General features: G+C 38.8%; 1 protein-coding gene and 1 long non-coding RNA gene across 4 annotated transcripts in view; one reads left to right on the top strand and one right to left on the bottom strand.

Annotated features, from left to right (window-relative positions):
• abcc8 (ATP-binding cassette, sub-family C (CFTR/MRP), member 8) overlaps window positions 1-25,033 on the top strand; it is a 181,210-nt gene that overhangs the window by 128,370 nt on the left and 27,807 nt on the right. For all 3 annotated transcript variants that reach the window (XM_063061994.1, XM_063061996.1, XM_063061995.1), the window contains 12 exons: window positions 1,390-1,428; window positions 2,851-2,949; window positions 4,375-4,459; window positions 9,884-9,964; window positions 13,342-13,479; window positions 14,612-14,737; window positions 15,555-15,660; window positions 17,064-17,311; window positions 17,946-18,112; window positions 19,103-19,172; window positions 21,562-21,719; window positions 23,613-23,705. In XM_063061994.1, coding sequence (XP_062918064.1) covers window positions 1,390-1,428; window positions 2,851-2,949; window positions 4,375-4,459; window positions 9,884-9,964; window positions 13,342-13,479; window positions 14,612-14,737; window positions 15,555-15,660; window positions 17,064-17,311; window positions 17,946-18,112; window positions 19,103-19,172; window positions 21,562-21,719; window positions 23,613-23,705 — 1,410 coding nt within the window. The remainder of the gene's footprint in view (window positions 1-1,389; window positions 1,429-2,850; window positions 2,950-4,374; window positions 4,460-9,883; window positions 9,965-13,341; window positions 13,480-14,611; window positions 14,738-15,554; window positions 15,661-17,063; window positions 17,312-17,945; window positions 18,113-19,102; window positions 19,173-21,561; window positions 21,720-23,612; window positions 23,706-25,033) is intronic.
• Window positions 13,953-25,033, bottom strand: part of LOC134353709 (uncharacterized) — a 46,254-nt gene continuing 35,173 nt past the window's right edge. The window contains exons 2-4 of the long non-coding RNA XR_010019662.1: window positions 17,677-17,758; window positions 15,898-15,993; window positions 13,953-14,140 (exon numbers count right to left, since the gene is read on the bottom strand). This is a non-coding gene — a long non-coding RNA (uncharacterized LOC134353709). The remainder of the gene's footprint in view (window positions 14,141-15,897; window positions 15,994-17,676; window positions 17,759-25,033) is intronic.

The raw sequence follows: 25,033 nt of genomic DNA, 5'->3' as shown, positions 1-25,033 counted from the left end.
ATCTGCCTCCAGCTTCACTGGAAGGAAATACCAACTATTGACCAATGTTGGAAAACCCTAATGAAAACTGTAATTTAGCACACATCCTTTGAAAATTTCATAAGCAGAATGTTAAAAACTTCTGATGGTAACATATCTTAATAAAGTACATTCAGCCAGAGACTCATTCTACCGAGATGCAACACAGAGCATCATAGGAAGTCGTTCCTGCCTGTGGCCATCAAACTTTACAACTCCTCCCTTGGAGGGTCAGACACCCTGAGCCAACAGGCTCGTCCTGGACTTATTTCCTGGCATAATTTACATATTACTATTTAAATATTTATGGTTTTATTATTATTTATTATTTATGGTGCAACTGTAACGAAAACCAATTTCCCCCGGGATCAATAAAGTATGACTATGACTATGGGTATGACTATGAAAATGCTGGAGGAACTTAGCAGGCCAGGCAGCATTTGTGGAAAAGTTGATACAGTTGCTGTTTCGGGCTGAGAGCTTTTGATAATACTGAAGGAGGGTCTCGGCCTGAAACGACGACTGCTTACTCTTTTCCATAGATACTGCCTGACCTACTGAGTTCCTCCAGTGTTGTGTGTGTGTTGCTCTGGATTTCCAGCATCTGCAGACTTTCTCGTGTTTGAAAATATTTTTGAATATTCTTTACATTTGCACAAAGCCGCAGCTTGCACTGTAAGTTTGAAGGACAGTAGAACAAACTGAAATGATGGAAATCAAGAACAAAAGCCATGGAGATATTTATTTATGTATTTTGTGTAGAGAGACAGCGTGGAACAGGCCCTTGGAGGCACATCTCCCAGCAACCCACCAACTTAACCCTAGCCTAATCACAGGGCAATTTACAATGACAGTAGTATTAATCTACTAACCAGTGCGCCTTTGGACTGTGGGAGGAAACTGGTGCTCCTGGAGGAAACTCACTCGCACACGGGAAGGAATGTACAAACTTGCTTACAAAGGATGCCGGAATTGAACTCTGAAGTCCCATACCCCAATCTGTAATAACGTCATACTAACCGCTGTGCTACCGCGGAGTCCCATCTGAATTAGAAGCATTTATTAATGTTTAGATTGGGATCCTCCATCTTTTTTTCCAAAGCAGTACAGAGAACAAGAGGTGATGATACCATTCAGCTAATGAGTATGACTGACAATTTGTAAAAGGATCAGAAAAATACATAAAAATGCATGTTTACATGGAATTTGTTCTCGTTCTATTGAAAGATGCAGATTTTGAATGACCTGCTGTGTATTCTCTGCACTTTTCAATTGTGTCTCCGGGTTTCTGAGAATGACCTGAATTACTGGATGCTACACTGTACTAAACAGACATAATGCCTTGTCTTCTTTCTCTTTAAAATATCGCAGCAGTACCGAGGTGGACACAGCTGTTGATGTTGAAGTGAGGTACACCAAATCATTCTTTCCCCACCCCTGGAAATCTACTACTTTGCCCTAATTCCTAGTGTTCTTTCACAGTTACCAATATTAGCAGACTTTGAAGAGTGGCTTGCTGGGTTTATTGTTGCCAACTCAGAACTGACCTGCAGACATATATTTCTTTAAAAATTATTGGCAATAGGATGAAAAGGTACTGTTATCCAGCAGGTAATTAAGAACCTGTTGGTTTTCTAATTGGCATGCAAAGGCAGTGTGTTGCCAGATTGAACACATCAGATGGCAAAACTCTGAGTGGTCATCTGACATGGCCATTCTGTGGGCAGGGTCATTGGAAGTAGGAATATGTATGTTTTAATCTCAGGAAAGTTCAACCAGAGTTGGCAGTCTGGCTGAAGGCTGGGGTTGCCCATGCTGTTTTCTGGTGCTCTCTTTCTGTCCTCTAATCACAAGTCTGCCATCAATACTTACAAGGCATAACTTCACTCATTCTTTTGCATTCCTTGTGATAACCATATAATATCTTTCATTTTAAGTTATTTATGAACTGTGTTACATTGTTGTGTATAGTTCTATACTAAAATATAACAGTGAATTGTATTATTGATGTAGTGAAGAGAGACACGAAGACTTCTTCATTATGGTTTTCTTCTCTTAACTAGTGAAACGTCTTTTGAAACAATATGCTTAACAAACATATGTTATCTTTGCTCTTTCATACAACATTTTTACTTCCTGGAGACTTTATTTTCTGATGCGATTTTCTTAGTGTCCACGTCCAAAATTACAGAGGAACTAGATTAGAATTAGCACTGCATGTCCATTTTGAAAAAGGCAGCATCTGACTAGATGATTACAGTTGATCAAATTTCTTAATAGTAATAGCAGAAGTACTTAATAAAAGTATTTATGGATCACTAAGAATATTTAATTCAAATTTGACAGTTGTAAAATCTTACAGCCTCATTAAAGTTATCAGCAAATTTCTTTAGGTAAATAATTTTCACATTTCTATAAAGTATTTGGAATTAAACAACTACCATAATTACATGAGTTTAATATTTGAATCAGTATTGAAAATACTTTTGGATAAATAGATTTACATAGCAAATACTGTAGTTAATGTTTTATCTGATCCTGTTGAACTGTCATAATCCTTGTAATTGTTAACAGTTCTTTGCACAGAGATACAAGACATGAATAACAGCAAAAGTCTTTCCAAGACCTGGAAGCTTGGAATCCATGTATAAAAATATACAATTTCTCTGTAGATGTCCATGTACTGAATTGTGATGTTATCAAACAGGACACTAGGGAGACAGGTCTTTGCGCAAAATTTATCTTTTAAATAGATAATATTGTTTATTATCAAAATACATAGTTTATCTAAGCAGACCATGCATACATTTCTTATAAGTTGTTATATTGTAGGAGAAGAGGATCTGTGGCCTATGCTGCACAGAAGCCATGGTTGTTAAACACAACAGTGGAGGAGAATATCACATTTGGAAGTCCTTTCAACAAGGAAAGGTAATAGACTTTGTGTTCAGGAGCAGAAACAGTTGGACTCAATTCAGAACTGGCATTAGTGATGTGGAGATTGCTGGGATTTTCAAAAACTTGTTTTATACCCATTTTTATCAAGCAGATTTCACAATTTAATCATTAATTTGTACATACTTCCTCCCAAGTGAGACAGTAATGAGCTAATGCTATTAAAAATTTTAATGCTCTGTGGACAGATTGGGTCATAAAGGCACATTATGCTTCACAAATGGTACAGAAGTAACATCTTTATGGAGTTTGCACAGTCATATCAAATAGAAGCATATGTCCATCAATATCTGCATCATTTTAATGGTTCTGTAACTAATTATCTCACCAAGGTGGCAACATTTAACAGTCCATGACAGGTGTTGTTTTCTCTTTGTGCTCATAAATAGGGTCTTAAGTGGTTTGACAATGCTGTTTTTCTCAAGGTAGACACATGAGAGTTAAGGAGGAGTAATCTGAGATAACAGAAGACAACTGTAACACGAAGAATTGAAATAATTCAATACTTGTATGGCTACTGAACACGAGAGACGTAAAGCTTTATTGCATATTAACTCCTCACTGGTGACAAATGTCCAAGTTGAATTAAAGCTACGTACAATAATTGGGTAATGGTCCAGAGAGTAATATCCCTCAGATGTTTCTTGTACTGATTCAGCAACTGAGCTCTAATTGGCTGCAGGATGGCAGTTCCAGTTTTTCAGTCAGTTGTTTCGGTCTATCCCCTTGCGTGAGGCAGATTACGAGAAGAGAAAAAAATTATCTCTGAATTTCATCTATTTCGTAATTTCAAGGGTATTGCTGGCATTCTTCAGAGCACCACATACAGTCACTTACATCCTACTCTTTGGCCAAGTGAAATGTTAAATAAATGTTATTGTGAAAACTTTCTCCTGACATTTAAGAAAAGCTAAACACTAAGTTTAAGATGTTACCACAGGGCTTTTGAAATTTATCGTATTTTTGTATTGTAGCTAGTGTAGCATTTAAATTGTGTAAGATCCCAATTGAATTACTTCAGACTGGTTATGTCAGAGTTAACTTTGGAGATTAAACTGCTTCAAAAATGTAGAATGACTAAATTATAAAATAGTTTGTTTGTATCATAGTTTGTTTGTATCATAGTTTGTCATAATTCTTTGTATTCTGTTTAGCCCAACAATATTGTGGGAAATGATTACTTCCTTATAATGATATTATCTCAGCCATTTGTCTCCTATTATTTTGGTAAATTGCAGCATTATAGAAAATGTTTATCTATGGGTTACTAGTTACTTTGTTATTTTGGCATCAGTAAAACCAAGACAACATCTCCAGCTCCATAATGTCTGCTTTCCCGTGAGTCATTTTACCGGATGTAATAAAGTGATTTCAATCGACTTTGTGCTACTCTCTCTACAGATATAGAGCAGTAATTGATGCATGTTCACTTCAGCCAGATATTGACATCCTTCCTCAGGGAGATCAGACACAAATTGGTGAGAGGGTCAGTAACCCAGAAAATTAATCTTTGACTTTTTAATTATGTAATTTTGTGTTGCATACAACTGTAATATGTGTGAAAAGGACCTAGTGCTTTCCCGGCGTATACGCCGAATCACCTCTTCTCGGACTTCCAGCCAGGTACAGATATTGATTTTAACCAAAGTTTCAATGACAAATTCTGCGATCTTTATCAGGGATGATGCCTGGGCGTGTCTCATCCAGTGGTATTTATACCCCACCATCCATCCCTCCTAATTGGTTAGTCCTCACCCAATCAGGTTTCCACTGTCCCACCTTGTTTACAATTGAATTCCAGTTCATACTTAGAGTGAGACTTTCATCTTTGTTAAAATTCTTGTCCTCTAGTTTTATTTCAATTGCTTCCTTCACCAGGCAGTCCCAAAAGCCTTTGGTGCAGCACAGTAGTTTTTGAGTTTATTAGTAATACATGTGGTTGAATAGGAACCTAACTGGACTTTTTTTGTCAGAACATGTTTTGTTCTTCTTTCTGTGCCTGATAATTAACAAAGCAAACATGATAAATACTAAAGCCTTAACATTCATGTTGAAAGAGAGGGAGAATGCTGTAACATTTACACTCATCCCAAGACAAATACATAACTATAAGTACCAACAACAGTAAATTAGGGTATTTTTGTAGGTTTTATTTTCTACTCACTTATTTTTTTGTGACAGATGACCTGATTACTCATATCAAATCAGACCAGGATAAAACTACCATCAGTTACACAAGGCTCCAACTTGGGGATTTAATAAATAAGAGAAAGCAGAATTATTTATTCTGTGGTGACGTACATTTGTGTTGAAATATTATTATAATTTTAATATAACAATTGACATTACAGTAGCTTCACTCTATTCGTTAAACCGCTAATTAGCCTGCAGGTCAAACTTTTGATGATCAAATGAGGTACAACTTCTAGTGGTTGACTAGGTCACTCACCCTAATGGCTGTATCCTAATGATTGCATCATCTTAAAGTAAACAAGTCACTTAACAAGTGAATTGCAACTTCCACTTTGTTCTTGCACTAAATTTTGCACTTATATCTCCCTTGGCCTGAGCAAAACAAAAATTCAGTATGAAATTCGGACTTTCTTGCTCTGCCCATTATCTAGTCAGCTCTAAGGTGCAATTTTAATGTTACGAGTGAATTAAATTTTAAATGGCCCATTTTAATGCAATACACAGTTGCAATTGAATTACATTTTCAAATAGACAAATAGAAATTCCAAGACTTTGACCTCCCTTGTACTGTACTTTGATTTTTTTAATTCGCTGCTTTTATATTTGTTTATTATGATAGCCTGAGTTAAATGCATTAAAAGTCATTTTGTAAACATTGTGATATGCAATGTGGTTTCAACTGAAGTAGCTGTGTTTGCTGGTATTTCAAGTGTTAATTAATGTGATCACTTCTAAAGTTGTTAAGGAAGCAATTGCCAGTGTTAATAGCAGCAATTTGACAGTTGATGATTTCAGTCAGGGTTCCATAAATCAGTGTTGTATTTATTAAGCAACACACACAAAATGTTGGAGGAACTCAGCAGCCCAGGCAGCAGCTATGGAAAAGTGGAAACAGTCAGTGTTTCAAGCCAACACCCAACATCAAGACTGGGAAAAGGTGATGAGAAGGTGGGGGTGAGGGGAGGAAGTTGTACAAGATGGTAGGTGATGGGTGAAACTGGGAGAGGGGAAGAGGGTGAAATAAAGAGCTGGGAAGTTGATTGGTGAAAGAGATCATGGGAGGGAGGAGGGGGAATCTGATAAGAGAGGATAGAAGACAATGGAAGAAAGGGAAGGGGGAGGAGCACCAGAGGGAGCTGAAGGAGATAAGGTGAGAGAAGGAAACAGGAATGGGGAATGGTGAGGGTGGAGTGCCCAGTTACTGGAAGATCCAGTAATCACTGTTTATGTCATCAGGTTAGAGGCTACCCAACTGGAATATAAGGTGTTCCTCCACCATTGTGGCCGTAGAGGAGGCCATGTATCGACATGTTGGAAAAGGAATTGGAAGTGGAATTGAAGTGGATGGCCAAAGCGGGGTTCACTTTTACTGGTGGACAGAACATGGGTGCTCAGCAAACTGGTCTCCCAGTCTATGTTGGGCCTCACTGATGTACAGGAGGCCATACCAGGAGCATCGGGTACAGTAGATGACCCCAACAGACTGTTTGGGGCCCTGAATAGTGAGTGAGGGGGTGTAGGGGCAGGTGTGACACGTGTTCCACTTCCACCTGAAGGGAGATCAGTGCAGAGGGATGAGTAGGCAAAGGGTTGAACGTGGAGTGATCACTGCAGAAAGCAGACAGTGGGGGGGGGGGAGAGAAAGATGTGCTTGGTGTTGGAATTCTGTTGGAGATGGCGGAAGTTATGGAGCATTATGTGCTGGACACAGAGGCTACTGGGGTGCTGGGTGAGGACAAGAGGAACCCTATCACTGGTATGGCTGCAGGAGGATGGAGTCAGGGTAGACATGCATGATATGGTAGATATACAGAAGAGGGCAGCATTGATGATAGAGGAAGAGAAGCCCCTCTCTTAGAAGGAGGAGGACATCTCATTAGTTCTGGAAAGAAAATCCTCATCCTGAAAGCAGATGCGGCAGAGACAGAGGAACCGAGAGAAGGTAACTTCCATCATCTCCAATGGAATCCCACCACATCTTTCCCTCCCACCCCCGCCCCCCGTTTTCCGCAGGGATTGCACCCTATGCAACTCCCTTGTCCACTCATCCCTCCCCACTGATCCCACTGATCTCTCTCCTGGGTCTTATCCTTGCAAGTGGAACAAGTGCAACACCTGCCCCTATACATCCTACAACACTACCATTCTGGGCCCCAAACAGTCCTTCCAGGTGAGGTGACACTTCACCTGTGAATCATTTGGGGTCATCTACTGTATCCGGTGCTCCCAGTGTGGCCTCCTGTATATCGGTGAGACCTGATGTAGATTGGGAGATTGCTTCACTGAGCATCTACATTTCATTCACCAGAAAAAGCGGGATCCCTCTGTAGCCATCCATTTCAATTCTACTTCCCATTCCCATTCCGATGTGTCAATCCATGGCCTCCTTTTCTGCCGCGATGAGGCCACACTCGGGTTGGAGGAGCAACATCTTACATTCCATCTGGTAGCCTCCAAACTGATGGCATAAACATCGATTTCTCGAACTTCCGGTAATTGCCCCCACTTCCCTATCACCATTCCGTATTCCTGTTCCCTCTCTCACCTTATCTTCATGCTTGCCCATCACCTCCTTCTGATGCTCCTCCCCTTCCCTTTCTTCCATGTTCTTCTACCCTCTCCTATCAGATTCCTCCTTCTCTAGCCCTTTATCTCTTTCACCAATCAACTTCCCAGCTCTTTATTTCACCCCTCCGCCTCTCCTGGTTTCACCTATCACCTTGTAGTCTTACAGTTCTTCCTCCCCCACCTCCACCTTCTTACACTGACTTCTCCCCTTCCTTTCCATTCCTGAAGAAGGGTCCCGGCCCAAAAGGTTGACTGTTTGCTCTTTTCTGTAGATGCTGCCTGGCCTGTTGATTTCCTTCAGCAGTTTGTGTGTGCTGCTTGGATTTCCAGTATCTGCCAATTTTCTCCTGTTTGTATTTTTTAAGTGTTGATTAATGTGATCCCTTCCAAAGATATTAAGGAAGTAACTACCAGCATTACAAAGAGCAATTTGACAGTTGATGATTTCCATAGGGGTTCCATAAAACTGTATTATAGTGTTTGATTTTGTTTGCATCATTGATTTGAATGCTATAGACAATAACATCCTCTGATTTGACAGGATGGACTATACGGGACATATTGCAACATTTAATAGGAAGCCACTCCTGTTACACTGTTCATTCATTGGGACCTGTCTCCATGTTTCAGTTATGTTTTTCTATAATTAGCCCTTGTAATGATATTTGAGAAAGTAATTTTCATTAGTCTCTATTGTCTTGGAGCAGCATTCATTTTACGCTGAGCTATAATCCACCACAAATTATATTCCAATACAACCAGCTTCCTGTTTCTTCATGGGAAATATCTGAAACTGAACAAGATTTGTTACAAATCTGGTGTTTTATTTGATAAGACCATAAGACACAAGAGCCATTCAGCCCATCAAATCCACTCTACCATTTCATTATGTCTGATCCCTGATCCCATTCAACCCTATACACCTACCCTCTCACCATATCCTTTGATGCCCCGACCAATCAGGAATTTATCAACCTTCTGTTCTAAAAGGTCTCCCCTAACTTTTGAGGATGTACCCTCTAGTTTTGGATACCCCCACCAGAGGAAACATCCTCTCCACATCCACCTTATCTAGTGCTTTCAACATGCAGTAGATTTCAATGAAGACCCCCAGCTTTCTTTAAATTCTAGTGAGTATAGGCCCAAAGCTGCCAAACACTCCTCATATGTTAACCCCTTCATTCCTGGAATCATCCTTGTGAACCCCCTCTGGACTGTCTTCTATGACAATAGGGGCTGAAAACGTTTGGAAATACTCCAAGTGTGTCCTGACTAGTGTCTTATAAAGCTTCAGCATTATCTCTTTGCTTTTATATCCTACTCCCCTTGAAATAAATGCCAACATTGCATTTGCCTTCTTTACCACAGACTCAACCTGTGAATTAACCTTCTGGCATGAGGACTCCTAAGTCCCTTTGCTCCGCTGATGTTTAAACTTTTTCCCTATTTAGATAATAGTCCGCACTATTGCTCCATTTACCAAAATGTATTATCATACATTTCCCAACACTGTATTCCATCTGCCACTTTTTTGCCCATTCTTCCAATTTGTCTAAGTCCTGCTGCAATTGCTTCTTCAGCACTACCTACCCTTCCTCCTACCTTTGTATCATCCGCAAACTTTGCACAAAACCATCAATTATATTATCCAAATCATTGACAAACAACGTGAAAAGTGGTGGTCCCAATTCTAACCTCTGAGGAACACCACTAGTCACCAGCTGCCAACCAGAAAAGGCCCCTTTTATTCCCACTCACTACCTCCTCCCTGTCAGCCATTCCTCAATCCATGCTGGTATATTTCCTGTAACATCATAGGATTTTATCTTGTTAAGCACGAGATGGCAGCTTGTGACCACATTTTCCCACAATCACATTGACTTCCACCAAAGTTTCAATGCCTCACCTTATCTGTTACTAAAGCTCCAACAGCTGTGTCTAAATAGGAAGACAAGAAATGGCATTTGCTTTATTAAGTTCCAATGTTCTGTGCAGCATCAGGTTAGTGAGCATTTTCTTGATTATCAGTATTAAAAATCTGAGCTTTACTTCATTTTAATTAAGTTTAATGGATGTCATTGCGATATTTATTTGCTGTAAATAAATGCTTGAATTGAGTATTGCTTTTAATGTCCCCAAACTTCCACAGGGAATTAATCTAAGTGGTGGACAGCGTCAACGTATCAGTGTAGCAAGATCTCTGTACCAGCAGGCTAACGTGGTATTTCTGGTGGGTGTATTTATTTGATAGTTCTATTTAAAATGCAACTCTTGAATAATGAATTTCTTTTTTTTTGCAACTCTAAGTATGTAAATTTCTTAAGAAGATTTAATTAAAGTTTAACCAATGGTTAAAAAAAAGCTTCAGGTTGGAATAAGTTTTGACTTAGTAAAAAGTACTATTGAACTTGATTGACTTTTTGGGACAGAACAATATCTATCACAGTCATTCTCAAAGATAACAGTATCTTATTACATTCTGTAGAACTTCTAAGCACAATCAACTGAGGAACTCTAGAATGAGGAGGTGAATGAAGAGGGGATGGTGGTGGATCAGAAGTGAAATGGAGGAGGTGTCCCAGGCAACCCCTATTCTGTAGGATTATTGATGAAGAAACTGTCTGAATCTGATACCACTAAATGCTGTGCCAAAGATGCCACTATGTGACTAAGCTTTAAAATTTACTGTAGGTCACAATCCAAAAATAACCAGAGAGGAAAACAAACATAATGGTTTGCACGACACTATTACAGCTCGGGCATTCTGGAGATTGAAGTTGAATTGTAGTGCCATTCTGTGAGGAGTCTCTGTACATCCTCCCCATGGAATGTGTGGGTCTTCCTCCCATGGTCAAAAATTGTAAATTGTCCATGATTAGGTTCGGGTTAATCGGAGCTGAGGGGTTGGTGGGGCAGCGTGGCTCAAAGGGCGGGAAGGCTCTACTCCTCAATGTTATGCTAAATTAATAAATTTTTAGACATGCATCATGCCGCCTCATTGTATTCCAATATACGTCTTGCACTTAAACATTCCCTTACCCCTTGCCTTGGCTGCAATGAGTGTGGGAGGGCTGGAGAAAGGCTGCTGGTTTTTAGGGGCTAAGACCACAGGATACCTTGGAATTCAAATCCAAACAGCTCAGAACCTAAATGGCTCACTGCACTCTCTATACGTCCCTATAACCACACCTCAGGGATATGCTTTACTTTTAGGCTGCTGCTTTTGCTGTAATATATGATTGGCCAACAAACTATTATGTCCGAGTAGAGTTAGCCATCCATTTCATACTATAAAGACAGGCTTCAAGTCCTGTAGGTTTCCTTGTGTCAGGTTTGGCCTGGATTCCTTGTATTTGGACTCCACCCACTTCATGTGGAGTTTTGCTGTACACACCCATCAGTGTTCTCCTGTGGGCTACCATCTACTGAAATTATTTTTCTAAACCTCCCACCCACTGCCAACAGGAGTGCTAGTTCTTCACTTTTAATACATCAACACATGCAGATCCCACCTCTAAACTATCATCTTAAGTCCTGACTACACCCCAGGATTCTGGATTAGTTCCTGAGCCATGAAAAATTGCAGATGTCACTCCACTCTTCAAAGGGAGGAAGGCAGAAGAAACGAAATTACTGGCCAGTTAGCCTAACTTCAGTGGAAAGATGTTGGAGTCTAATACTAAGGATGAGGTTTCAGGGTACTTGGAGGCATGTGATAATATAGGACAAAGTCAGTATGGTTTTCTAAAGAGGTAATCTTGCCTCACATATCTGTTGGAATTATTTGAGGAAATAACAAACAGAACAGACAAAGGAGAATCAATGGATATTGTTTATTTGTATTTTCAGAAGGCATTTGACAAGGTGCTGCACATGAGGTTGCTTAGTAAAAGAAGAGCTCTTAGTATTACAGGATAATAATAAATATAATAAGTTTTGTAGCCTCGGAAAAATACTCAAGACAACAAATACTTTTTCGGGTTATTAATACCTTTATCTGTTTTAGATGCTTAAATGCATTAGCAAGGTGAATACATAAGTGCACCTTTAACAGTAAAAAATAATATTCGACGGTCACCTGGTTACATAGAAACATAGAAACATAGAAAATAGGTGCAGGAGTAGGCCATTCGGCCCTTCGAGCCTGCACCGCCATTTATTATGATCATGGCTGATCATCCAACTCAGAACCCCGCCCCAGCCTTCCCTCCATACCCCCTGACCCCGTAGCCACAAAGGCCATATCTAACTCCCTCTTAAATATAGCCAATGAACTGGCCTCAACAGTACATAACATAGATGTACAGCTTTGGATACTGTTGGGGAGGAGGGGACCTATCGGGGAAAGCTGCTGCAACCAGGTCTCTGCCACTGAGCCTGGCTCTGTGACTCAGAGTGGGGGGGGAAGAAGATGAGTTTAGTAGCGAGAGAGGATTCCATAAAGAGAGGACCAGAAAGCAAGTGCTGTGGACGTGAAAGGGATACCTAAATGATATGTTGCCTCCTAGGTGCCAGGGTTAGGGAAGTCTTGAGTTGGTTCCACAGCATTCTAAAAGGGGAGGGTGAATAGCCAGAAGTCGTGGTACATGTTGGTATTAGCAAAATACATGGGAAAAGGGAGGAGGTCCGTAAGAGATGATACAGGGAATTAAGCAGTAAGGTGAAAAGCAGGACCACCAGGGTAGTCTGGTTACATATGGCTAAATTAATTTTATGGGGTGTTTATTTTAAATGATCTTCCTAAGTGTATTGTAATTATGGCCCTCTCTGCAAAAAAAAACTGAGTCCCCCATGAGACTGGGCTCCTCACATTTTTTGCCAGTGAACAGTGTAGTTAGATTCTGCAGACAGAAGTCCTTGTAATGAACAGGCAGCACTCAACTGACAGTGCTGCTAATTGTAATGATTGCAATAACAAGGAAAAAGAGAGAAAGTTTGAGCCTGGAGATGCACCTGATGAGCAAATGAAAGACAAGTAGAAAAAGATAATCTGTTAGCACCTGAATTTAACCCAAGATCATACACACACGTGCGCAAGTTCAACCAAGCAAACACAAGTTCCGATCTACTCAGAAAAACAGTTCTTCCCCCATATAGAATAATTAAAGCATAAGAAACTGGAAAAATTTATGAGAAGTTGAAACAGCCAGAAGGTGAAAATGTGTCATTTTATGAGTAGCCTTCTTCATTTCTATTCTATTTATGATGAACAGTTACCACTGTTGCTATAATTATGGAAAATTATATATTTACTTCATTTTCATAGGCATAATTTTCCAGCTCAAGAGTATACAAGTACACATTAAATTTCAACTTGCAACAAAATTTTGAACTGAGTTTTATCAGATCAGTTGAACCTATGTCATATTCACATAGGTAGTGTCTGTAATCCCAGATAAAGCTATTAGAAGGATGCATCTCCATTGTTTTGCCCTTCTTTCTGCTTTATGAACAGGTGGGCTGATCAAGAGATAATTAAACTTAAAAGTGTGTTTGATTAAAGTTAGGAAAATATTGTTAAATTCATTCTGCAAGGGTCATTTAGTGAATTCGATGAGATTTAAGAAAAACATTAAATTGACTATTAACAAAATGTTGGTTTGGTAGGATGATCCATTCTCAGCACTGGATGTCCATCTGAGTGATCACCTTATGCAAGATGGAATCCTGAAGCTGCTGCAAGAAGAGAAGCGGACTGTGGTTCTGGTCACTCATAAACTTCAGTACCTGCCCCACGCAGACTGGGTGAGGCATTCTTTATTTCTGCTGCATTGATATGAATTTGATGTACAGTTCCCTGTCTACTTGAATTATTATTGGACCAGTACTCTGAGTTGTGGTGCCACGTTGACCTTTAATGTGCAATGATATATGCATCTTACTTGTTGATAACAGCAGAGTTACATGGTTACAGCAGATCAGAAAACACTTTCTTTGAAGCAGAGATTATAGATGAGAAAAAAAAATTATAAGTATATAAACCAAAAAGAATAGATGTGGACCACAGTGGGATAAGTTTCTGATTGCTCAGATAAGTAGTTTATACAGGCATAATGCACAAAATTGCATCTTGCTGCATTTTCATGGATTCATCTGTCTCATACTGATATTTCAAGTACCCATTCCTGAACTGTTTTTGGAGACCAACAACCTTTTTACAAAAGTATAAAATAATAGAGTCTGGAAATCTTAATTGGGGAACAAAGGATGATCAGTTTCTTTATTGCTTCACAAAAATTTATAATTGCAAGAATCACGGAGATACTATATACGTCAAAGGATACAGCGTTTATTCAGTAACAACTCTGATTTTGCTTTATAAATTTTTCAAGTTGCTTTCCTTGTGTCCAGTTAGAACGTTATCATTCTGTTCAGTGCATAATTAGAATTCATCATGTATTTGTATCTAACATATAAACAAATATAACGAGTGAGATCATTCTAATCATTTACGCTGTTCCTTGCAAGGAGATTTGCAATGAAAATCAGCAGAATAAGCATTCTGATGCAAGAAATATACTTTGCGAAATGAGTAGTGTACTCTGTAATTCCAAGTACTACTGAAGCACTTAAATGTTATTACTCAATAGAAGATCATAAAACAGACATGGAAGTTATTTTGATCCCAGTGATATATTTAAATATGAGCTTTTGGGAAACAGTTTGGCATTCTCAAAATTGAAAACAAATATTTTAATTGGCAGAGTAGTATTTTATGTATAAATGGATAACCAGTCCATGACCTTGTGGCCTTTCTTCCCAAGTGAGGGTGCTCATAGCATTTCCTATTACTTTAATTATTATTTAAATGCTGAATGATGTATATCATTCGAACATTTCTATGTTGTTTATCTTAATGTGCTTTCTATTTCTATAGATCATAGCCATGAAGGACGGAACTATTCAGAGAGAGGGCACACTCAAGGATATCCAAAATTCTGATCCTGAGCTCTTTGAACTTTGGAAAACACTAATGAACAGGCAGGATCAAGAACTAGAAAAGGTTCTTCCTTGTTAGATGGAAAGATTTGAATTGGAATAAGTTTGGATTTTTTTTTTGGGCTGGGTGTAGTTTAATCTCACTTAATACCAAGATATAATAACCCCCTGAGACGGGATCCAGCTATCACTTGCCAGCTCTCACATCACACCATTTTGTACTGGCTGTTTCCCCTCTTCCATATGAACAGTCTCAATTTGAAACATTGACTTTCCATTTCCCTCCATGGTGATGGCCTGACCCACTGAATTCATTCAGTTCCTTTGTGTGAAGTTAACCTCATGGTGTATTATAAACAAACAAAAAAAAATTGCCATTTGCAACAACAATATTGTGTTTTTCAAATGCATTTAGATCTATTTTTCCTCTAACACAATGTTCTCAAATCCAGCACCTGGACAACACCAAACTCCCATTCCTCAATGCCATAAGAATATGAGACATAGGAGCAAAAATTAGGCCATGCGGCCCACCAATTCTGCTCTGTCATTCCATCATGGTTGATTGTCCCTCTCAACCCCATACACCTTCCATCTTCCCATAACCTTTGATGCCCTTACTAATCAAGAACCTATTCATCTTTGTTTTAAATACACCCAATGACTTAGCCTCCACAGCTGTCTGTGGCAATGAATTCCACTGATTCACCACTCTCTGGCTTAAGAAATTCCTCGTCATCTCTGTTTTGAAGGGATGTCCTTCCATTCTGAGGTTGTGCCCTCTGGTCCAAGACTCCTCCTATTTGAATATCATCCTTGGCTAATATTTCAAATTCCCACCTTGAGTGTGAAGAAGGTTAAATTGTTTCATTGATCTGCAGGAAACTGTAGCTGAAAATAAAACCGCATTGGAGCGGAAGAACTTGCGCAGAGCAATGTACTCTCGGGAGGCCCTCCTCAAAACACTGCAGGAAGCTGAAGATGAAGGTATTAATCTAAATTGTAAAAGTGTTCTGACGGCGTAGAATTGTCTTCATCCTGCCATCTTATGCCATAACCTTTGTTTATATGTGTGATGCAAATAATTATTGAGATTTCAACAATTCATCCAATACATTACATATAAAAATAGCATGAAAAGTGACTTTTGACATTCTGTCTGGGTTTAAATTCACTCAAATCTTTATTTTCACCATTGGGTGGGAGGGTTTAGGAACTCATTACCTGAGAACATTGTTGAGGCAGAATTTCTTATCATATTTCAAAGATGCTTGGATGTGGTCTTGATGAACTAAGAACTGTAAAGATATGCACGTATTTCTGGAAAATAGAATTAGATTGGGTTGCCCCTTTTATGACTGACAGAGACGGTGGGTCACATGACTTCCTTCTGTGACATAACTTTTCTGTGATCTTATGATTTGGGTAGTCTTTACAGAATATACAAAGGCAGAGCCAGGCATTCAGGATTAATTCCAAATAGGTGCTAAGCAGAGATGACAAACTTGGCTGTTGGATGAAATGCAGGAATCACAATAATTTTGTTTTTAGTGAATCTTTTGGGAAGAAACTACACAATGTCACTTGTAATTTCTTTATTCTGGTGCTCAGTATCAAAATGGAAATGTTTTGCCATTTCTCAGCTAAGAATCCTATGCTTTAAATACACTTGCAGTGCTATGAGAATCAGAATGCAGTAAAGGAAAACAAAGGAGGCTTGCTGAAGTTGACAAATGCAAAAATAGCTTCCAATATGTCAATGAAAATTAAACATACTGCAGATGCCAGAAATCTGAAATAAAAGTAGGAAATGCTGGTAGGTTAACACTCAATAGGTTAAATGGCATATGTGAACAGTGGAAGAAAGTTAACATTTGAGGACTAAGTATCAGAACTGGGAAAAATAATTAAGTTGGAGTGGGGGTGGCAAATGGAGTGTAGAAGGCACGGAATATTTGTGATAGTGTGCTACTGGAGTGGACATGGGAACAAGAACTGAGCATGACTGAAATATACAGTCTTGTGGTGAAGAATAGTAGGATGGAAGTAACAAGAAATAGTGGACAACATCATGTATAAATTGTTTAAAAATCAATTATAGGGAAAAAATAAAGTGAAAAAAAGGAAAGATGTTCTGAGATCTTAAAAAAAGATTATGCATGAGATCTATATTCTGACATGTATCCAAACTGCTGTGAAGGGTAGCATACGGAAAGAAGAAAGTTCACAGACAAGCAACCATGTTAGTGTGTGCTTGTCATAGATCATTTGCTGTGGGAGAGAAAGAATAGAGAGATGTAAAAACCTTGCACACTATTAGATTACAGATATGGCAGTAAAAATGAGCTAAAATAATTATTCTTATGGCTTCCTTTGTACATTTGCTGCAGAGGATATGGCAGAAGGTGATGATGAGGACAACCTTTCCTCTGTCCTGCTCCAAAGAGCAAAGATGCCATGGCATGCCTGCGGCAAATATTTAAGCTCGGCAGGTTGCCTTTTGCTGCCCCTGCTCATCTTCTCGCAGCTCTTCAAACACACAGTAATGGTGGCAATTGACTACTGGTTAGCGAAGTGGACCTCGGATGCTATCTATGTCAAGATTGAAGCAGAAAAAGGAAATTGTTCTTCGGTCCAGGTAAAGGCACCTGGTATTCGTGCTGAAGTTTTGAGTCCTTCTACTGCTATATCTAGCATGCTTTTGTCACACCTAGCTTGGCAGCCAAGGGTAAAAGAGTGGTCTAATTTGATTCCATATTCCCAGATAATTGGCTGTATGCAGACAACAAATGTCTCTGCTTGCAAACTATAAGAAGTTCTCTACCGTTAGTTGTGGGAATTTAAAATGGCAAGACTTAATAAAGAACTAACTATTCTGCAGACACTTTCCAGTCATTAATTGTTTGTTGTTGTCAAAATTATGCATGGTTACATGTACACCTGGTAAAATCCAGCTTTATTTAGCCAGTGTCATGTTTTGAGGTTTTCCTTTATTTTACTTACCAACATTCTTCCATACTCTCGTCCATCCGTTTGTTAACCATTGATGTGGTAGAGCAGGTTATCAGGCCTGGAGAAGTATAATCTGGAATGGAATTTTTGAAATTTTTCATTAAATTAAAGAATATTTGGAGGGTTCATTATAGATATACTCTTAGCAGGACTATTATTAATGCCATAAAACATGGAACTCATTTAATGAAATATTAACCTTTTAGTATTCTTCTAGCATTGCAATCTGCTTATTGTTTTATTTTGTATTTGCTGCCCAGGATTGCCAATTCAGTCATTCTTCCTACATAACGGTGTTCAGCATTCTGTGCTGCCTGGGAATTGTCCTTTGTTTGGTTACCTCCATCGCTGTGGAATGGACAGGCCTCAAAGTGACCAAGGAACTGCATAAGAGTTTACTCAACAAAGTCATCCTAGCACCAATGCGGTACCAAACTATCTTTTCAATCATCGTTCTCAAATTCAAAGTCAATTTTAATGTATACCTTTTCTCAAGAAACTTACATGATCATATCTTAAGCCTAATTTGTACAGCATCTGTATTTTCTGTTAGCTTCAGTTTCACACTATGTTGGTTACATTAAAACTACACCTCTGCTTTTAAAGTAAAACTCCTGAAATTAAAATTGCTTTGAACAGTAATTGCCATAATTGCCAGTGCTTATTCCAACCAGAGAGTAAGAGCCAAAACATCAAAATAAATGGATTGGGGTCCCAGTATGTCTCAATAGTGTCAAAAGGCAAATTGTTGATTGGCTTCAATGCAGGCCTAGCAGATTTCTTAAAGAATATTCACCAATACATGTTGTTAAGGGTGATAATTGGTGGAAATTTAAAAAATTATAACTGCAATGTAATCATGAAAGTTAAGCAAAATTAGTCCAAGCAATTAATCTACACTAATTTGGGTTTCATATATCAGGGTGCACAAACTAAAACTTGATAACATATAAGTAACACTTTCAGTACGCTGGATGAACTTCAGCTACAAGCATTCTTCAAATCCTTCCCCATCTTTCATTCTTCAGTCCTGACGAAGGGTTCCGGCCCGAAACGTCGACTCATCGTTTCTGACTGATGCTGCCCGACCTGCTGAGTTCATCCAGCGTACTGAAAGTGTTACTTTGATCACAGCGTCTGCAGATTATTTTGTGTTTATAACATATAAGTAACTGGAGAAATTGTTGACATGTTTCAGCTTCAAGGTATTGCACTTGTGAATCATGTTTGTAAAAGTAGTTACATCATTTTTTGAACAAAGCATTGATGTAATTTCTCTCCTGACTAATCATATGAGATCATGCAAAATAGATGTTATTAACAGAACCAATTCACTTTTCAAGCACAGCAGGATAATGATGTAAACTAGCTTTAAAAGCTCAGTAAACATATTTTGCTAATCCAATTGTTCCTTCAGATTCTTTGAGACCACTCCTCTTGGGAACATCCTGAACCGATTTTCTGCAGATACCAATATCATTGATCAGGTAAGATAGGTTTGGAAGATTTCTGAACTCCCTATTGCAGAAAATTTCTGAAGTTATACTGAATGCTTTATGAAACCTCAACATGCAGAAGTACAAAATCAGGCAGGGTCAAGGAAGAAAAACTTGGGAACCGATGCCATGAGATTAACACAAATGGTGGTAATCACATTTAAATTGGCAAGCTATGCGTTGTCAAATTCAATAAAGCACTAACACGTAATCTAACTGATACTTTACTGCAGTGCTGAACAGGTTTCCTTGGACTTTTAGTACCACCTTTTCCTTGCTCTCCAGATCTTCAGCCCTGTGGAGCAAACTCTGACCTGATTCAATGTTCTCTGTCTCCGTATTGGAGCAGATTGATTGGTCACTGACCGCCTCTAATTTTAACCTTACAGCAGGTTTCAGTACAACTATCAATTGCCTTATTAGTGCTTGCCAAAGCTTCTGCAACATTATCATGATATATCAAGATTCTACTTAAAGCTTGCACACAGGTGTGATAAAATAATTAAATATAAACAGGAAATGCTGGAAATACTCAGAAGGTCTGCCAGCATGTTCGGATGCTGCCTGATCTGGATATTTCCAGCGTTTTGTGTTTTCATTTCTATTTCCAGCACTGGTTCTTTCTTGCTTTTTGATATAATGCTACTCAGACCTTTGCAATGGTCAATGTTCAACATTCTGAAGGTGTGGTTGTCTCAAAGCTTTATACAGATTTTTAATGTTTTTCTTGAGCTTGTACCCAATTCCATTGGTTATAAATCCCAGAATCCTGTATGCTTTAAAGCCTGGAATCCCGTATTTGCAGTCTCTCAATTTAAATGTAAACTTCTCATTCCTGCAGCTGATTTACAATTCAGGAAAACTAAGGAGCTAAGCACGAGTTATCCCTATTAATCTCTTATGTATTTGCTCCATTAGTCTTCCTTAAAAAGTGCCCACATGGGTTTTGCATAATTTCGAAACTTTTGACATATGTTTCATTAATCATTTTGTTTTTCCACACTGCTATCTTCAAAGGTTTTGTAATAGCATCCAAAAAAATCAGACTCTTCTTGTAACTGTTTGTAAAATTTGCCCTGTATCATCTCTACTTATTCTTTTCACCTCCCTTGTCCATCTCCTCTTCAAGTTTTACTCTGCTTTAACTATGTTGCAAGTTCTGTTTCATTTGCAATCATTATGGGAAAAGATTTACAGACTTCTTAACTGAAACCATAGGCCAAATCATGCTCAACTGACTCACACTACACCCACTTCCTGTGCTAGTCCAAAGGCAATACCCTGTAGATACCTGCAGGGAAACAACAAGATCCAAAGTTCAAAGTAAATTTATTATCGAACTACATATATGTCACTGTATACAACCCAGGCATGTTTCACTCATTCCAATGCATCCCTGATATTCAGTTAAAAAAATTAAAATGCAGTACATTCTTTTTACAATTTCTTTAGAGTAGTTTAAGTGAAAAGCAAGGAAAAAATCCGAACCCAAATTTAGATTTGCTGCTTGTACATCAGCCATTGCTAACATACAGCTGAGAACAAACAAGATAGTGTCTGCAGATGCTGGACATCCAAGCAACACACACAAAATGCTGCAGGAACTCAGCAAGCCAGGCAGCATCTATGGAAAAAAAGTACAGTGGACGTTTCGGGCTGAAAGTGGACTGCTGTCCTCCAGTGTTTTGTGTGTGTTAATAAGGCCAAGCAGCTGGAGGAGAAGTGCACGTAGTCCTTCAGCTGAGTGCCACCTAGAACAACCAGTGGAGGAAAGACAGCTGATTGGTCGAGTGGGAAATCAGACTCCCAGTGCAGCTCCCCCTTTCAGCATGCTGGATAAAGATACCAGTTCCCAATGGAGCAGCTGTCCTTTTTACAACCCAATAGGCACCCGTTAGTCTCGTGAGACCATGGATTTGCGTCTTGGAAGGTTTCCAGGGGGCAGGCCTGGGCAAGGTTGTATGGAAGACTGGCAGTTGCCCATGCTGCAAGTCTCCCCTCTCCACACCACCGATGTTGTCCAAGGGAAGGGCATTAGGACCCATACAGCTTGGCACCGGTGTCGTCGCAGAGCAGTGTGTGGTTAAGTGCCTTGCTCAAGGACACAACATGCTACCTCAGCCAAGGCTCAAACTAGCGACCTTCAGGTCACTAGACAAACGCCTTAACCACTTGGCCACGCGCCAAGACAACACAATCCAGGTGGATATTTAGGTAACTGATTTGATACTAAGAGTGATAACTAGTTATTTCTATGCACAATTCCTCAGCTTCCTCAGACTTCTCAAGGGTAATTTGAGTAATAATTTGTTATAACCAACAAACTTTCGAGGATGAGCGTTGATGGGTGGATTAACAGTGTTGCTGTCTTTGTTTTCAGCACATTCCTGCCACCTTGGAGTGTCTCAGTCGATCAACTCTTTTGTGTCTCTCTGCCCTGGCAGTGATTTCATATGTGACTCCAATATTCATCATTGCACTTGTTCCACTTGCAGTGGCTTATTACTTTATCCAGAAGTACTTCAGAGTGGCATCCAGGTAACTGACCACCAGAAACTAGAATTGATGACTCTTTAGAGAATTAAGTTTATAGAATCACTGCATTGACAACATCAAGCTGAACAATACACGTTTTCAACAAACAACGAGCGTTAATTCACGTGGATGATATATATTGATTTGTGAATCATTTCTTTTGTAATGAGTTAGATGTCATTCTCTATTCTTAAGAATTCGCTGAATCAAAATACGATGAAATCATTGTGCCAAGACTATTTGATTTTTTGAAATTTGTTTAACATTGCCTAGGAATACAATCAACTTGTAAATAGAGTACATATTGTATCAAAAACAAAATATTCGAAGCGCTGCAGTGTCAGTAGGGAGAGAAATGGTCTGTCAGTCAAACTGAAATGAGAGAAAAAAAAACATGTTTTTACATTCAGAAAGGCGGAGGGTAGAGAGAACGGAGATTGTCTGTTATTGCTGCTTTGAATTGTTGATTTTTAAGATAGCTATTAGCTTGACAAAAAAAAGTCAAAATGAAATAGTACAGCCTCAACTACAGAGGGAAAGTAAAGGAAGAAACGGTAACACAAAACAGATAAATATAATTTTAGGAACTAAGAGCTGCAACATATTCAGACTGAAAGCAAGGTGCTGTTCCTTGAGCTTACACTGCATTGTTGACAGGGTGAAAGTAGGTCAGTGTAGAAATGGATGGAAATTTAACGATAGGAAGCTAGATGTTCTAGGACAGCCCTGCACACTGAATGACAGCTTTTTAAGTTAGCTACCCAATCTAAACTTGATTTCTCCAGTGTAAAAGTTACCACATCATGAGCATTAAATGCAATGCAATAAGTTGGCAAAAATCACCTGGAAGGACTCTTAGGTTTGCTGATTGGTAGAAAGGGAACAGGTAAAAGGATATAGTAGATATTGCCATCTCCTGCACGAGAAAGTGAGTGGTTGGTAGAGTTAGAAGAGTGGACCAGAGAGATATGGAGGGAATGGGTCCTTCAGAATACTTAAAGGGAAAGAGATGAATAATGTGTCTGACCCACTCTATCTAGGCCTTTCAATATTTAGTAGGTAGTACAGGAAATTAAGATGAAGCATTTCGGAGCCTTGTCAATAATGGAAAACCTCCATTAACTAAAAAGGAAGACATCTTTGAATGACTTATGTACAAAGTCTCAGAACAGATTTGGCTTTCTGAAGAGCTTTATGCGGAAGTGCATCTTCTGCTACCAAATTAAAATGGTACATTATTTTTCTGCTGTTTCACCCATCTTTACCTGCCATGGCTCATGGTTGAATGCTAAAGGCACTACTTATTTATTAAAAACAAACTATGCCTATCTCCACCTATTTTTTTTATTTATTTGAAACATAGGAAAGTCACCACCTGGTCCTCCTGGTTTTAGTCTAAAACACTCTACAACAGGGTTCCCAACCTGGGATGCATGGACCCCTCAGTTAAAGGTAGGAGTCCATGGCATAAAAAAGGTGGGGAACAAATGCTCAACAACATTAGTCCTTCAGCTCCTTCCTGTGAATATGAGAACAAAAATTCTCTTCAATTTCTAATGAATCTTATTAAAATTAAATATTATCAAATAAACCCAACAATTAGCAAGCTGGGTCTGTTTGTATATAGAATCAACAATGCCCAGTTTATTGCATCAGAAGATCTGTATAATTTATGCATGTTTTAATAAATGCTAAATTCTGAGTTATTCCTTTCCGATCAAATGCACTTCCATGTACATTTTCCATAAATATATTAAACTTAAATTCAACAAACTTATTGATCTTCAGGATTCCTAGAGTACTTCCATGACAAATGTATTAATCAGTATGTAGTTGCATAAAGTTGATTAGAACTTAAAACCTTTGACAGGCATCTTATCATTTTACTATTTGCAGAGACCTCCAGCAATTGGATGACAGCACACAATTGCCAGTACTTTCACATTTTTCTGAGACTGTGGAGGGTCTAATCACAATACGGGCCTTGAGGTAAAGCAATATAATCTCATATTAAATGGTAGCTTTGCATTGTTGAATGAATTGGAGGTCAAAATATTTGCACTATTATGAAATAAAGAATTATGGGAGACAAGACACTGAGACCAAGGTCATATTAGCTGTTATATCACTGAATGATGAACCAGCTTTAAGGGATCATAGAGTCTATGCTTCTCTCTGATTTATGTTCTTATTCTGCCAAAATTTTGTATATATAAAACAGAATGGGCATTCTGATTCCCCATCAGGAGATTGCATAATAGTGTATGGGTAATTACTTTGAAGAGCTAGCTTCATCAGAGCATGTTAGGATAATGCCCCCTTATAAACTTCATGTTTTTGGCAAAACTGTAGGACGGTATCTAATTTTGTGTTAGTGGTTACTAATTGAGTGTTTTGTTTATTTGATATTATCTTGTACTTCATCTTATCATGAGGAGTGATGATAAACTGAGCTAAAGTTAGATCTGCAATAAATGTTGCTCTATGAGTTTAACAATTCACATCTAACTAACCTTATTAACCTGCTATTTCGAAAGTTGGGTTCAGAAACTGCCGGGAAAAATGCAAAAGTTTACAATTTCCAGTGGAATGAGAGACAGAAATGTGCAAAAGTTTGGGCACCTCTGGTCAAAATTTCTGTTACAGTGAATAGCTGAGTGAGTAAAAGATGACCTGATTTCCAAAACGCATAAAGTTAAAGATGACACATTTCTTTAATATTTTAAGCAAGATTACTTTTTTTATTTCCATCTTTTACAGTTTCAAAATAACACAAAAAGAAAAGGGCCCGAAGCAAAAGATTAGGCACCAGGCATGGTCAGTACTTAGTAACACCCTCTTTGGCAAGTATCACAGCTTGTAAACGCTTTCTGTAGCCAGCTAAGAGTCTTTCAATTCTTGTTTGGGGGATTTTCGCCCATTCTTCCTTGCAAAAGGCTTCTAGTTCTGTGAGATTCTTGGGCTGCCTTGCATGCACTGCACTTTTGAGGTCTATCCACAGATTTTCAGTGACGTTTAGGTCGGGGGACTGTGAGGGCCATGGCAAAACCTTCAGCTTGCGCCTCTTGAAGTAGTCCATTGTGGATTTTGAGGTGTGTTTAGGATCAATATCCTGTTGTAGAAGCCATCCTCTTTTCATCTTCAGCTTTTTTACAGACAGTGTGATGTTTGCTTCCAGAATTTGCTGGTATTTAATTGAATTCATTCTTCCCTCTACCAGTGAAATGTTCCCCGTGCCACTGGCTGCAACACAAGCCCAAAGCATGATCGATACACACCCGTGCTTAACAGTTGAAGGGCTGTTATTTTCATGAAAT

This window comes from Mobula hypostoma, chromosome 11 (assembly GCF_963921235.1).
Source record: "Mobula hypostoma chromosome 11, sMobHyp1.1, whole genome shotgun sequence".
Classification (NCBI taxonomy): domain Eukaryota; kingdom Metazoa; phylum Chordata; class Chondrichthyes; order Myliobatiformes; family Myliobatidae; genus Mobula; species Mobula hypostoma.
The sequence above is the reverse complement of the archived record's forward strand: the minus strand, read 5'-3'. Positions and strand labels throughout refer to the sequence as shown.